The 17,298-nt window shown below is 34.7% G+C and overlaps 1 protein-coding gene across 1 annotated transcript in view; it reads right to left on the bottom strand.

Moving 5' to 3' along the window:
- Positions 1-2,941: 2,941 nt before the first annotated feature.
- MTNR1A (melatonin receptor 1A) overlaps positions 2,942-17,298 on the bottom strand; it is a 54,469-nt gene continuing 40,112 nt past the window's right edge. The window contains exon 2 of the mRNA XM_014873402.2: positions 2,942-6,481. Coding sequence (XP_014728888.1) covers positions 5,613-6,481 — 869 coding nt within the window. The 3' untranslated portion in view covers positions 2,942-5,612. The remainder of the gene's footprint in view (positions 6,482-17,298) is intronic.

Genomic DNA, 17,298 nt, shown 5'->3' with positions numbered 1-17,298 from the left:
CTGTAGCAGCTATGTTTCTCTATGCTGGATGTAAACATCTACTTGAATATAATATTTGGGGAATATGTATTTTGACATGACTTGAAGTTTTTAAAGCATGTATATATAGTCCATATATCTACACAATATTTTTATGTAACTTTTTAAACTGTCACAAAAGGTTTAATGAAGTTCTTTCATATTAATTTTTAGGCATCTGATATTGTACCATTAAAAACTAAGCAGAATCTTCTTTCTGTGAATCAGTGATCAGTGCAACTGTTTCTTTGTACCTGTTTAGGGCTCGTGTAGGCTACGCACTGTGGCAGAACAATTCACAGCCTAAACTGTGTGGAAAAATGGTTTGAAACATACACCCAATAATAGCATCACACTTCTCTGAGTTTTATAAACTAGCTGAATATTTGTACATATTGAAGATGAGTATGTACTTACATATAAAAACTTTAAGAATCTGAAACAAATGTGCAAAGTAAAATGCTTGGCATGATTAAATAAAATCTGTGTGCACACATGCGATATAAGCAGAAAGAATAATGGTAAGTAGACTTCCTGTCTCTGAATCTCTTAAGTTTGGTATAATTTTCTGCTTGTCTAGCAGGTCGCTGCTACTTATACAATGAAGACTGACGCCGCATAAACGAGTGCTGACTTTTAATATTTATTTATAAAAATGAGAAATCACAGAAAGAGATCCACTGGATGAGGTTAATTTAGCAGGTAGATTCACATTCTCCTATAACATGGACATCTGACAGTTGGGGAATTTAATAGAAATAAATTATATATTGCTTGTGTAAAAGTGTAAAATAGCTAGTTTTTACATTTATGGACTCTAATATACCAAAATCCTCAGCTGACATGAATCAGTGAAGCTATACTGGTTTATGTGAGATGAAACTCAGACACAAAGACTATTTGGGTATAACTTTTGGAATAATCTTTTGGAATAATGTATATACTTTTATGAATAATGGTATGTGCATACTTCAGTCAGTGTTTGGTAGCTAGGATAGTTTGAGTGATGAGTATTTTATTCAACTGGGAAAATATTTTCTATGACCATTATTAACATATGTACTTCTTTGCTGGATTTACTTTTGTTTCTATTAAAAATTGTAAAGGCTATTGGCTTACACTGTCTTTCCCATGCTATACACATTGCAATCTCTCAGACACATATTTGAGGTAGGAATAATATTTTTAATAAGTAAATTCATAAAACCACATAATGGAATTCTTATTACAGGCAAAAAATTGAGATACAGTACATGGGCTATAAGCCAGGCCACTACTTGAATATTTTTCCTGCTAAGAAAGTCAGCTTTAGCATGTGTGATTTTCCAAGCTTCAGTGAAAAATGACAGACATTTGTAGTTCTTAATTATTCATAAACCACATTAGTGATACTTAGAAAGTGCATTTATTAGAAAATAATTAAAGAATAACATTACTACAGCTTGTGAAAAAGTTGTTCAAATAAAAGGAGTTTTTGAAATTATATTTAAAATTGGATGACCACATATATTTATGTACATGTGTATTACATTTTAAGGATCTTTTTTTATGACTTTTTTTTTCAGTGCCATGGAAGGGAAATAACAGTTCCCTTCCGTATATCATAATTAATCAGATCTAACATGATAACATTTGGAAAGTGGTCAAAAGGAAGAAAAAGATATGATGACTATAGAAGGATGCACTACACACTGATACAGATTGTTCATGATAGTCTATTTATTATGGATGATTCATATACCTGCCTTCTAAAACAAATTAGAAGAAAAAGAAATAAAATCATTGCTACATATTATGTCTATTGAAATAACATATGTTTGTTTCATATCTATGCACACTAACCCAGTGGTAGAAGAAAATGTGCAAAGAGAAAATGTGCAAAGCTACTCCCAATGAAACTACATTGCTGCATACAGTTACAGTTTAAATACAATAACTACCCTGTTTGATATTAATATATTCAGTAAGATTCTCTTTGCTGGTAAATATTTAATAATGCCAAGCTTCTTTGTAAACGTGAAGTTTGCAATGTAGATGACCACCAATAAAACTGTCTATTGGTAAAGGTTCAAGGCGTGTTGATAGGACCATACTCAGATTGTCAACATAATCAAGACTGTGATATAGGAGAGGAATTCTTGCAGGATAAGGTAGCGCTCAATAAGGCTGTAAATCTTCAGTGTGCTGTATACAGGGAGGGGGACAGGGATGCTTCCCTGCTCCTTCACAGAGGTCCTTTGGCTTCACTGGGGCTCAGACCAGAAATGGATAGGAAGTAGGAAAGGGATGGGCCTCTGCAGATGCCACAGACTCCTAAGACTTGCATTTTAGGAATAAATCTATCCAGGCTTGATGACTGCTATAGTACAAGTACACTAGCTAAACCACCCAGATAGAACTCTTAATAATGCAGTTGTAATATGCTAACCTTTCATACAGGGGAAAATTTAATGACTTGGAATGAAGAAATGCATACCATCGCTCACCCACTTCCACAGAAGCAAGAAATCTCATATGTTTCGAACTGCATCTCCTTAGAATGGTCAGAAATCATTATTATTTTCACCAGTCATCTTTATGTTGACCATAAAGAGTCACATCTTGTGAGGTGCTGACTTACATAGTCATGCTCATTGTCAGTGAGCAGCTGGCAAGGCTGCTGATTGTCTTGCATGAATCACTTTGACTCTTTTGAAGCAATAAACTTGAATCAAAAGTAACCATTACTGCAGAGTTAAGCATCATTCATTATTCTTCTACTTTTGCAATGAGTAATTTTGCAATCCTTACCAAAAACATACTTCAGAATGGCAGTAAATGCAAAGGTAATCTCAAGAGGACAGCAGATATTATCCAAAGCTTTCATCCATAGTAATTTAAACAAAATTATAAACTCTCTCCCCAAAGAAAACCAAGACATAAATTCCTTAAAATTATTGCTATATTTAACAGCTCATAACATCACCAACATGCACATTTCTGTGATTTAGATTTAATACAAATATTTCAAAATACAGATCTGAAAAATGCTCTCCATTTTTATTACAGGCCTATTCAATAAAATATATACCTTTGGTATAATGTGTTCTGTTGCATATAGCAAACTGTTTTCATTGTCATCAAAAATATATTTTAGCACTTGCGAATTATGGGGGACTTTAATTCCTCAGATAACCCACATATTGGATACAGTATCTTGAACCAGCTCATAATATGTAGACATGATACAAATGTACATTTTCTGTGGGAAATGGAAAGTGAAAGGTCTTTGAGAATTCTAAATTTACTAATGATTAAGCTACTTTAACTGTCTTTATGCTACTTTCATAGATATATAATAAGACATAATTTTCATTGAAAATATGCTTTAAATAAGGCAATTTTTGTAATAATTTAAATAGTATTTTTTCTTGCATGAAAAACTCATTTACTTGTAAGGTGGTCACGCCTCCCTTGCTATTCTAAAATCACTACACACAAAGCAATAAAATTACAGAGCTAAGCATCCTCCAAGGATGAAATCACAGTGAAGAAAGCTGTGATATACTTTATGCTGTAAATCATGTTGTATCATATCATATGATGATACCACAATAGAAGAGAGCTGGTTATTTACACAGTGGTTCTGACTGGAAAATGTAAACAAAGATGAGTCAAGCACCTCAGCAATGCATTGACTTGCTAGTTTATATCCAAGGTTTAACAATGTTGCTCACTTAGTTCTGTTGATAACTTGACATGAGGCACCTGTTTTTAAGGTAAGAAACTGGTCAGATGATGGAGTGTCAGTGGGGCTTTCAAGTAAATATGAATTAATTCTCTTTAGTTCATTAGTAAACCAAGGGTATACTAATCTATGATCCAAGAAAGATGGAATGCTGTTAGGTTTATATGCATTTAAAAAGTTCTATGAGAGAATGACAGTTGTTTTCAAAGATATAAAAGCTCAAGAAAATCTCCAGTACAGTAAATAATATTTTAAAATAACTGTTTAAGTAAAATTCACATTTTAACATAGATTAACAAAATTCTGATGGCTATTCAGAAGCTCTTAGTCCCACTGACATTGGTGGAATTGGCTTGGAAAAGCTCAAGTGTACTTGAACATCACCGTAGGTATAAACAATTGAGCATTAAAAGGTATGACAGTTGGAGCTTCGTTCCAGAACTAAATGCTCTTTCTTTTTAAGGTCAATTTGAAGGTGAGTCCTATTGTTGTGAATTACTTTTCTCTGCCAGAGGACTTCATTATAAAGAGAGATTCATTGTTGCCAGAGACAGCCTGTCTTGCTATTTTTCCTCACTTCCCACTGTACTTCCCCTTACTGAAGAGTTCCCTGCTGTCTGTGGAAAGTCCTGAGAATCACATGTTCCTCTTTGTACCCCCGTTATAAGTAGTATCTTCTCTTTCCTGTTATTTAAAGGTGTCTAATTCTTCTAGGTTATTACACTATGTTCATAATTATGGTAAACACCTAATTATTAATTTGAAAAGTTTATCTGTGGCAGACGAAAAAATAACTTCTAGCCTCAATTTATTCTCAGGAGATCAATTTCAGAAAGATGTTAAATTCTCATCCTGTATAGGTCTTATTTCCCAGCATTTCATGGGCTTAAGATTCCACTCACCAGGCAAAACTGTCATACTCAGCTATCACACCTATTAAATGCATTAATCTTCTCACAAAGATTTAGAACTTCTGTCTTGTACACAAGCGAGAGATAACAGCCCTTCCTCACTTATGTTTCTAGAAGGTGTTTCCCCAGAAACTCCTCTGGGGTACTTTCTGTTTTCATGAGTTATCGTCTCTTCAGAAATCATGGCCATTTAAATTTCTCTTCCCAACCCTCCTACACCTCTTTTTCATGCTGAAACGGCTTGAGCTGATGAATCATGGTTCTTTTCCTTCCTTGCTGTTTATCCTCCTGCCCTTGGAGCTTTGAAGATAATCATTCAGGCATGTTTCTCCTCCTAAAAGCTATTTTAAAATTGAGAAGTCAATTGAGAATGTCATTCCTAGGAGGGCTTGTGAGGTTTAATATTTAAAAAAATTATATTCGTGTCCGTGTTAGTAGCAATGAAATATCGATAGAGGTACTTATCAAAAATCCTAATGAATTTTCAATTACCTTGATTTTTCACTTCACATCTCATAATATATTACATAAACGTCTGATTACATTTTTAAAAGAAATTCTCAGAGATTTTAGAATCAGGACTGTGACATGGACAGAAAAAGCATGTGGAAAGTGGCAGGAATTGTTTTATGATTTGTTTTATTGAACCAGAAAATATGGATACTTCTGATTCAATCTCTTTCTAGGTGCTTATCTCCATCTAAGAAAAAAGTAGCCATCCATAACTTTTTATTCCCTCAAAGATATCATTATGTCATCATACAAGGGATATACCATTGTATAATAGGATCTGTATGTGAAGGCTCTGTAACAAGCTTCCAAACACCATGCAAGGAATTTTATCAAAGTGCTTTCAGTGTAGAGGATATATTTCACTATAATATTTAACAGGAGGTCTAATAAAACAGACACTTTTTTAGGGATGCTGTTGAGTGATAATAGTAAGATTCCCATTTTCAGACAGAGTCCACCTTCACTTGATTGTTGTTTGTAATCAGTGGAGAAGGTTTGCTTCTCATTCTGTCTCCTGCTTCATTAGAACTATCCTGGAAAAAAACTTTTGCTGTACAAAAAGTGACAATAATTCTCTTATATTCTCTTCTGAAGTTCTGGTTCAGGAGTCCATATACTATAGCATTAAGGCAGCTGTTGAAATATGCCATGTAATAACTAGACACGAACAACCACTCTGGAATCCTAGGGATTACAGTTTTTGGGTTGACAGCCACTGCAAGGCCTATGAAGTTCAAAGGAGCCCAGCAGACTGCAAACAGTACAAATACCACAAACATGGTCACAAAGTTTCTGAAGTCATGTGGTTTCAGCCTAGGTTTGTTATCTGGTTTAACCCTTCGCCTTACCTGAATTACGAGGATCCATATTCGCAAGTAACAGAACGTAACTACGGCTATGGGAAGCAGGAAGTGGAAAAACACAACTGCTATTGTGTATGCTGAGCTCACCGACTGTGCAAATGTACACGAGTAAATCCTGGGGTCGTACTGAAGCGATCCCACAAACAGGTTGGGCACGATAGCAACGAATGTGAGGACCCATATAAGAACAACATAGCACAGAGAATTCCTGTCGCTGTACAGCTTGTCGTATTTGAGACTGTGGCAGATATAGCAGTACCGATTGATAGCGATGCCTGTAATATTGAAGATTGATCCAATGACACTTAGGCCCATCAAGAAGCCACTAATCTGGCAGTGTAGGTATCCCAGTTTCCATCCGTTGTGAAACACAGATGTGAGGACCAGTGGATAAGGGTAGATAGCTACTATCAAGTCTGCAACTGCCAGGCTTACAACAAACACATTTCCTGTAAAATAAATATAAAAAGGCAAGTATTAGTTTTTCTTTTGCTCTCTCTGTCATTTCTGCTCTCTTTATATTAATGAGCAGTCTCAGTGGAATACTTTAAATGTAATTAGTTTCTACTTTCTAGCTCAAAATTCATTGTCCTATATCAGAAATAAGACACTCATTTTTTGTTCAAAAAGGTATCCTAACTTAAAGATGCACCTTTCGAAAAAAACCTGCCTTTAAGCTTATCTACCATTACCTATTATTTTTATCATGCCATTTATTTGGATTCTTTAAATCACACAGAATTCATATCAAATTAAAATATTCATAACTTTAAGGCTTGCTTTGGTTTTAAATGGTCTCTCTTGAAAAATCAGCAAAAATAATATTACTAATAAATTTCCAAACTCACATTTACCTTCTTTATTTCTCTTCCTTTCATTCCATTAACTAGCCCTTAGCTTTTCCAGTCCTGAAATTAAACTGTCTTTTCTCCCATTTATATTTCAAGCTTCCATGACTTTATTATGATTTTACATAATTCTCTTTGAATCTGCTGACAAGTACTTAAATAATCTTAACTTCTAAGAGTCTAGTTAAACATAGACTCAGTTGTCTTTCCTAAAGACATGCTCTTCAGTGAAAAAAGAGGTGGTCGGCAGTGGCCTAGACAGTTCCCAGACAGTACTGATGCCCCATTTTTCTCTGCCTCCAAACTGGAAAATTAAGCAATGAAACATTCTGCTGAATCATTTTTAAACAAAGGAAGATTATATTCTTCAAAGACAATGGAATCCATCATGTTTTGAATTCATTTTTTGAGAATAGATTATATTTTCTTTTTTTAGCTGCTTAAATGATAACCCATGTGAATGCCTCCCAACCATTGCAATTTCTAAGAAGAAGCTTACAAGAGACATTGATGCCACTTTTAATAATTTCTTTAATAACTATTACATGTAAAGCTCTAGTTGTTCATGTCCATAAGTACAGAAAGCTATCAATGTTATCTATACATGCATGCTTGTAGGTATATAAACACATATATACATAGGCATTTGATATTCTACTTTGTAGTTCTGAGATTATTCATGGAAGACTAAATATGAGCTTCTATTGCAACCTGTAATAAAATATATTGTTAGTTTTAGATGATGTACAATTTTAGTGCTAACCCAATGTGGGTTTGGTGAATTTTATGCATTTATTTTAAGCATACAAAATATAAACAGTTAATAGCAGGGTAGTAGGAAAGGCAAAAGTATATATGGACCAATAGGGCATTTTAGCTGCTGAAATTCTCAAAACTACTTTTTTAATATATTATTTCAAATATCTTCAAATGCACAGTCTCTTACCAATCTCAGGCTTTAAATGTCCAGTTAGAAATGTTCAATCTGCAAATACTGTCAGAGAAAACCAAGGAAATTATCTTTCTTTGGATGCTACCTACACTGTTGTGTTTAAATTTTGATACATGCACAAAGTACCACATTTTATATTTATACTAATGGCACCTGGAAAAAATGGCCTCGATTAAAAGGCTGCTACACTACTTTTCCTTGATTTAGTATCTGGATTTATAAATAACTTTCTTGTGATAGTGTCTGTAGCTGGTTTGTCTTTGACTGGGGATTCACTGCCAGACTGAAATATGCTTATCCTGAAGCCTTTGGCAGAATTCCAGATCATTTCAGCACAAACATCAGAGCTTCTTTAAGCAGAAGATGACAGAGGAAAAAAGCACTGCTTTCAGAATTTATCCTTGACGTAGCAGCAACTGATACAAGAACAAGCAACTGTATGGAACTTGGAGCTCTTTGTTTATCTGACGAATCAAGAAGTGGAAAGTAAATGAAAAGGCGCTGCTGGCAGGTTTTTTCTCTCCTGTCCAGAATATTGCAGGATTGATGAAACGGTAACATATAAACTCCAGACACTTATTAAAATGTAATACTTGAAAGAATTCTATTTATATTTGCTTATTAAACTTTCTGCTTAGCTGGAGACTGCCCATCCTAAACTTCTTTCTCTGCCATCCACTAAAACTTTTGCTTCTGCTCACTATTATTATTGCTAATATTGTCATTATTTACCCACTTTAGCCAAATGATAAGGACAAAGTTAAAAGGGTTTTTTTTTTTCCTTTAGAAGGTGTTTTATTGAAAGGTGACAGATGGTATACATTTCTCTGAATAGTTCTAGCTTTGAAAACAAATGATTCTAGGAAGAGTAGGCACTCTGAATCAACCAAATTTCAGGCTTCCATAAACTCATGCACCATGGTAGCTCCAGTTTTTTTCAACTGGCTGCTGTAGAATGACAAACTGAAAGTCTTGGAAACTCAAGCTGTTTCATGTGAAAATTAGAGGCTAGCAGGAGGCTTACAGGATATCCTACTAGCCTGTCTTTAAAAAAACAAAAATGAAATAATGACTTTGGAAATCAAGTCCCAAGCTGCCAGCTCGTGGTTAACATGTCAGCTGAATGAATAAAGCATTGGGGGTTGAAACTGCTTGGAGACCAAATACCTCTTCGCAGACAAGACTTTGAATTTGCCTTTCAAGGAAGGTTTATTTTAAAACTTGAATTCAGATACATTTTCCTTATGAGCTTGAAAATTTTTTTGCTAAGACAAAAATTTCAAGCTAAAAAAAAAAAAGAGGCATTAGTATGATGGTTGTATATTTTGAGGCTCATAGTTTAAGACCCTGAAGTTGGATCTGAAATGAAGTTGAGCTTTCATATGTTATATAATAAACAATTTACGAACATGATCCTAACTTTAGGTACCACAATCACTGAAAAATAATGCTAATCTATGACATTCCCATATTATAATGGCATACTGTGAAATTAAACTCTTATGTTTGTAGAATACTTGGAATTTTAGAGGTATCAAAAAAAGGTATATAGGAAAGGTTTAATTTTTATCTTCAGATTTAGGTTTGAACAGAATGCTATAAATGAAGCCTGAAGTTCTATATTGAACCCTTCAAAAAGGCCACAAAATCAAAATCTTGAATAACTCTTCCTTGAAGAAAAAAAATATTCATTCTATTTAGAGAGTAAGATCACGTTACTGTGAAAAAAATTTGTGATTTGTGTACCTAAAGAATATATTATTATGCATTAACATAAGTTGGCTGAACTGAGAAGGCAGAGGTTGAATTTCTTGACTTTGACATAAGCCAAATGAGCTTTAATAAATTTAAGTAAATGTTGTGCAGTGGATGTATGTGGGAAGAAAGATAATCTACTGGTAACCAGCTTGAGCAGGTTATGCTTTTAGATACTGCCTAAAGCAATGTTCCACTAAATATTTTCACCAAAAGAAGTCTTTCTGCTCAGCAATCACGTAGCAACATCAGATCTACCTGCTGAATATAAAGCTGCATCAATGCAACAGAAAACAAAAAAGTGTTTTCCTAGACAATTCGACTTTTCCAAGAGCATAATACATTATTAACTGAGTGTAAAAATTGTGACTCTGAAAGATTATTAAAAAAAATGCTTATGGGATTGCCGAGATGTCAAAATGAATATAAGGGCCTCAATAAGAACTGCATGATGTAGTTGTATCAGTAGCAACTTGTATTTGCAGAACATACACAAATTACTGTGTGGGTTGTTATTCCCTAGATTTAGTGCAAAGTATGTCCTGAATGATAAGTAGGACGTTTACAGAAATTTCTAGCAACTTAAATATGTGCAGAATATTAATGGAAAAAAAAAGATTAAAGTTATGTAGACTAAGTCGTGCTGAATGCTTGCCATAGAGTTAGAATGAAGGGCCAGCAGGTTAAAAATTACATTCTTCTGGTAATTTTATGAGAACTGAGGGTGATGTGGTCTATAGAGGTATTTCCTCAAGTGTTAGGACTGTGAAGTACTTTTACTTTTCTAAAATATTTAGTCTAGGGAAAATAAACAACTGTAAAAAAGGGAAACGGCTTATGTATGGGAAAAAAAAAACAACAGTGCTTTACAGCATTAGGGAGGTTCCAGATAGAATATCTGGTACTCAGAAAATCTGAGTGAATTTTAGAAAGGACCTCATATTGCTGGCAACATCAGTAAGGCTACTTTTTCTCCTTTTTTTCACAAGTTATTTCTATACCTTTTAATATTTTTTGCCAAGTCACTATTCTATTCACCTTTTTCAAAGTTTTTCCTGGATAAATAATGCTTTGGCTTCTTACACCAATTCATTCCACAAGTCATCATGTTTTCATCATGTAGTTGCATTTTGAAACATATCCCATCATGTTTCCATTAGTGCTTCAGGTTGGACCAATTTTAGGTGAGGGTTTTAGTCTTTATGCCAGCTGGAGTTGCTTTATCTTTTTAGGTAAGACTAAAGAGTACATGCAGCAGTCACTGAAGTCACATACAAGGATTTTGTTTCAGTGGCCATTGCCTCAGACCTCCAATGTTTACTTGCTAAGTATATCTTTAAGGAAAGAGGATCGTGTAATTGGTCCAATACTGCTAATTTTTAGAAGATCAAACTTAGTTTCTAATGATCAGATTCATGTCATTCTTATCTATTGTCTTTTCACCACTTGTAAGATATTGCCAGATATGTTAATGGTCATTTCCAATTGTTTCATAACTAGCCTTAATTAATAGGATGTTTTCCTATATTTTGATCATGTTTTGTAAACATTAAACTGCATTAAATACTGTACTGACAAGTTTTTTATGCACACAATTTTTACACATCTAATGGCACAAAAATTTATTTACATTTTTAAGCACTAGTTTCTGATAATTCTAATACTTCTGCCAATTTTCCTCAAGGATATCTCACAGATTTTTTTTGGCATTATGAAATCTTTCCGATTAATCTAGCCCTTGCTCAGGATGTTAAGTTGAGAGTTTATGCTCCTAGCTGAAAATAAGACTATGATAGGTGCTCACCAGTGAATGCCTGCAGCATCAGAAACTTTAAATGTGATACCTCGTAACTGGGTACAGCGTTAGAGAGATGAACTTCTTCCTTAGAGAGGCATTGTGTCAGGTCTCTGCTTATTTAATGATGTTTCCATGCACAAAATAGTGTCCTAATGACAAATATTAAAGCTAGATTTGCTTCATATTCCATGAACCTTTTTGCCCTGAATGTTGTTCCATTAGCACCAATATTTCACTTTAAAAAAAAATAAATCCAAAACCAACCGCAACATAAACAACTACAAAATCAAGGAGTGAAAGCTGTTTTTGTGAGTACCTAATAAAACTTTAATAAAATTTTCTTGTACATGTATCCAGAAACAGATCTTAGCTCTACTCTGTGTTTCTTCTACCTAGGAGATCAGCCAGTCAGAATGCTTCAAGAAAAAGATCAGTCATAATTTTTCTAGCATTAAATTAATACTGGAAAGTTGTACTTGGCAGCACAGTTTGGGTTTTCACAGAGATCAGAAATTGCTAAATTAAAATAGTTGTAAGTGGGAACAATGACCACGGTTTCTTAGGAAAAACCCCAAAGTCAAGTAAGGTTACCTAGACAAGCAAGCGTGCAGTCTTAGCTTCACTGAAGAAAGATTTGAAGTGTCTAAGAAACTAACAGTCCTTGCAGCTCAGCATCAAAATGGCACAAAACAGCTGAGCAAAAATGTAGGAATAAATATTACATAAGCTCTAGTTACTCCTGGGAGCTTCATTCACTTTACAGATCATAATATCAACTCCCCTAGATCTGAAAAGCCTATTTTTAAACTAAAGACACTATTTATAAACCTGTCCTAAATCAAGAAGTCCACGTGCACATTAAAGTTGAATAGCATGATGGGCCTGTGGGTTTTGCTTCTCATAAGCAAGTTAACCCTGATGCTGCAGGTGGTGATACAGGAAGATGTGAGAGGTTTAAAGCCCATAGTCAACCTTGTGGCTTTAAATATATGTAAGAAAACCTCTCTCTTTCCTTTTAAGCTTAGAAAAGACCTTGTATTGCTTCATAATTTTCATGAAACCTCATTCAAATGTACACATCTGTCCATCAGAGGAGGGACTTTCAGACCTTCTATCATCTAGTTGGGATGCTAATGAAACCAACAGGGCAATTAAAGACATTGCCAGTGCCCACAGAAGTAATGATGATGGGCAGGTAACTTGTTAGCACTGAGGAGAGTATTAAATATTAGAGGTTTGAACTCATTTACAATCTTACTAAAGTAGAAATACTTAGTGTCAGGTAAGTTCAGATACTGAAATGACCTAAGTAACCTCAACATTTAACTCCAGTTAATAGAAATTCAGGGTCCTGAGTCTTACAGGTCTGGACAGCTGGAGAACTACATAATAGCATATTAGAGAGATGTTGAAGAATAGATTTCTTAAAAAGCTATCAGAATCCATATTGTAATGTTTTATTTCACTGTGCTGAAAGTTGAAGAAAAATTCACATAATCAGCACAGCATAAATGAAAGATTACTGATGCATTCAGAAAAGAAAATGCCATACTGTATTTGGATTAATTATCACACAGAATCTTCCAGCGAAGCTGCAGCAACAATTAAATTTGAAATGCCTATGCCATCTTCTGGCCAAGAAAATCAGACGCACGAAAGAGTAATTGGCAGAAAATGGCAATGACAAATAATGTAGTATTCAGACCAAAGGAATGGTTGCTTATCTGGTCCAAGTTGATTGTAGCCAAAGAGTATGCAGATGAGATTACGTGGTTTTACATATATGCCAAACAACATACAGTTTTCTGTGGTTTTATCACCTACCATTTTTTCTGCAGTCCCATGTGAGTGAGAAAGCTCCTGCTCTCCTTCTCACAGTCTAAAAATATTTGTTGCTGCTATTTTTGGTAGTTCAGTGATGAGAGGAAAGTGATGTGAGTTTACTGTCAGGCACAGAAGGGAATTGAATCCATATGCTGGATGAGTGCTACAGACTTGGGGATGTTCCTTGCCTCTGGCAGTTTTGTATGACATGCCATGGCTGCTTTGAAAATATCTCTATATTGGACCTCTCACATGAGAGGCATACTTAGTTTGTATTTTGTGGCAGATTTAGGAGGTGCATGGGGTATTGAATACCTCAGTACTGATAAGGCTGAGGTATTTCTGGGTATGCCAAGAAGGGCAGCACTATCTACTGGATGAATTTACCCGACATTAAATATAAAGCACCTGAAGAAAGCAGAAATAAAGAAAAGGCCTAGACAACCATTGCCCACTTAGGCACCTAACACAGGACTAAACAGGAGTTGACACTGACAGAAGATCTCTCATGAAACTGAATTTAAAACAAATCTAAAAGTAGTCAGAGTATTTTTTAACAACTTTTAAGAAATGCCATTTTAAAAAGCACTTTAAATAGCTCTCAGAGCTACAGTGCACCTCAGGATACACTCATCTTTCTGCTACATTATGCAGAGGCATGAAATATTTTGCTTTGAGATACTACATGGTAGGTTCATGTCCAAGATATTTTGCTTTAGAAGCAGCAGCAAATTGAACAAGACTTCTGTTCTTTTACGGATTTTTATCACAGCTAATACCTATTTACCTCTGTAACAAGATTGTATTAAACTGGTACTGTCATAGGGTTTTAGAGTTTTAAAACATAGAAATAAAAGTGACTCTTGTTGCTCAGCCAAGAGTGAACTAAGACACAACATAAAATATCAAGAAGACTTGTAATGATGCTGACATGAATCAACAAATCTTGCTGTCTTACAGGTGAAAGTTAGAAACCAGGGCAGGCAGACATACTGGTGAGTGTTTCAAGTTCTGTGACCCTGGTTTTGGCTCTGGTATCTGCCTGGCCTGTTCTTTCTACAGTTTACTGGGGGAGGGGGGTGGTGATGTTTTTTTCAAGGTCAGAACTTCTATCCCCTTTGAACATCAGCTTTTTCTATCATGATGACAATATTTCAGAGATCAAATAGATTTGCCTGAATAACTTATCCACTTTTACAGAAGGGAATTATATTGCCACTTCTGACTTGATCTTTTCTATCTCTAATTTCTCTGATTCATTTGGGAGGAAGAAAAATCCTGTGGACAGCCTGTTCTCCAACAAGGTATTGCCTAGATGTTACAGAACACTGAGGTTCAGCAAGCTGTATGAAACCGATTAGAATAACAATAATGCTGATGTCAGAGGATCATGCTACTGAACTGCATCACAGTGGAATCAATGTGAGATTTTTGCCCCTTCAACTGTATTTGCACCAGAGACTGAAAATATATGGAAAGACAAAAATTATACTGTTCACAGTAATATCAGAGCTCAGATAAATAAGACTAATAATACAGTTCAAATGTAGGAACAGGCAGAGATGGATGCTTATGAAATATAATTACATTTTGTGTCTGTACAAAATCTCACAGATCTGTCAGGACTAGACAGTGTGAAGATGCAGTCTATCCCCTTCCAAATTCTAATATGTATTTTGAGAAAATAAGTTGGAGAAAACAGGAGAGTGAAGTTGCAACCACATAACTGACAGGAGAGCCTGACAGGAAAGGCTCTGAAATACTGTATAAAACATTGCAAACACAAAATCACTTTCCTGAATCTCTTTGAAAATCACACTTTTATGTAACAAGATTTTGTGGCCGAATTTGTCCAGAATTATTCATAGGATAAAAAAGATGTTTAAAAATTCTCAAGAGGACAAAATAATAATTTTCTTTTCTGTTATGACTAGTAACTGTATGGCTAGTCATTCAGCCAGTGTACAGCGAAGCTAGTAAAATGACTTCATAGAATAGTCTTCCTAGTTCTTTCTCTTAAAATCAGCAGTGATAAGACACCTGCGAAGAAAGTGGAAAACAGCATTATAGAAAAAAATCACTTATATATAGTTACACATGTGTGTTCACACTCTCCTCCTCAAGCCATTCTCTATTTCTCTATTCTTCCTTTTCCTCCTTTTCATATTTATTCCATCACCATATTTTTTGTCTCCTCACTGACTTATGACCCAAAGTCTTTTGTTTCTGACAGAAGCCTTTTTCTTTTATGTTTTCCCCTCTTTTTTTTGTTGCCCCGAGTTTCTTAGAAGACACAGATGATTATCATACTCATTCCCACCTTATCAGTTTGATGATTTTTAGAGTGTATTCCACCTGCCACTATCACAGACCCAGGTGACTTAACTTCTTCCTCCCTTCCCTTCAGTTCTTCATTTTCTCTACTGACTGTGCTGCAGCAGAAGTCAAGTCTAATGGTATCAAGTATCATGGGGAATTTACCAGAATAAGGACTATTTTAATTGAAGTATTAGTGGGGTTTGTTTATGAAAGTGACTGATGGTATCAAGAATTCTTGCTGTTCTATACCATCAGAAATGCATTACCACTGGAAACTGAAAGATGGGCAAATAAGTGGAACTTCCATATGCATGGCAGCAAGGTGAAGGACCTCGGTATCCATCTTCTCTACTGTTTGTCTTTTCCTCTTTATGATGGACAATCGAAAAAAGGAAACAGGGTATGGGAAAACAACTCTGGATTAAAACAGAGTGAAGACGCCAAGATGTGCAGTTCCTTTCTTCTGTAAAAAGACTTTAAAACCTTGTGAAATTTGCTCCAGCTATTGGACCAGAATACATTCTTCCAGCCCCAAACTGGACACCTATACTACACTCCTTTTTCTGTTGTTTGTATGTGTTCACAGACTTCCAGGAGAAGCCTCTACTTAACACATTCTTTTGTAATTTGGGGGGAACTTACACCAACTGCAGGGTTCTGCACCATCCACAATGGGGTAAAAATGTGGTAAGAAATACAAATTAGATCTTAAACTGGTTGCACTGAGTGTCAGGCAAATTCAAAATATGACAAAACAACAAAGCATACAACTTTCTCAGAGCAGATATTCTGGATTATTGCAGCAAGCAATTAAAGTGATAGCCTTGGCAATTTCAATCTGTCAAAAGTTTAGAGGGTTATATTTGTGTCCCTTGTATTATTAAAAAATTGATTTAGATATAGGATAGATTTATAAGAACTTAATTTATAAGAAATAAAGGAAGCATAAATATAAAAAAACCTATAAGAAATATACAAGAAATTAAGGAAGAAACTAGTTTATTCATTATTGGCCCAATTCCTTAATCATAATTTTTTAGTTCCTGCACAGCATAGTTGACTCCAAAACAATGTTTTTTGTTTATATTAGATTATATTAGATTAAATTAGATTAGATATTATATATTTAAAATACGTTGCTGATTGAAATTTTACAATTGAAATTTTGTATTAGAGGAGAAAGAATGAAGATGTTGCACTACCTTAAGTAAAATCTGTATTTTAATTTGTATCAAAAAGTTGCACAAGGAAACATGCACTTTAACTGCACTAAACCCCCTTGTTTTTGTTTTGTTGTTTTGGTTTTTTTACTTACATATCTGACTTCTAGTCCTGTCATAGAACTAAAATAGATGTGAGCAAATAAAATTCTCAGTTCTCTGATGTTATTCTCATTGCTAGTAGCAACAGTCTATAAAGAATTCAAGATAAAGTTTAACACTTGTGACTTTGAATGACCATAAATTATTTTCATTTATTCTAATGCTCCCTGGGATTCTTATCTTTAGACAACTTTAGACAACTTTAAAAAACAGCCTTAAGTCATCATTCCTGTAATTCTTCAGACAAATAAAGTTATGAATTTTTTTTCAGTATTTCTTCTAGACAGCCTAAATTAGACAGTGACGTCACTGCAGGCAAAAAGACTAAGCTATCCTAAATTCATGCCAATGCCTTTAGAGTATACAATGATATGAGAAGTACTGATGTTCCTGTACATCACCTAGTTATTCTGCAACTGGATGCACTATTATACTTGTAGGTAATAAG

The sequence above is a fragment of the Sturnus vulgaris genome, chromosome 4 (genome assembly GCF_052056855.1).
Source record: "Sturnus vulgaris isolate bStuVul1 chromosome 4, bStuVul1.hap1, whole genome shotgun sequence".
NCBI classification, from domain to species: Eukaryota; Metazoa; Chordata; class Aves; order Passeriformes; family Sturnidae; genus Sturnus; species Sturnus vulgaris.
This window is presented reverse-complemented; position numbering and strand designations above follow the sequence as displayed.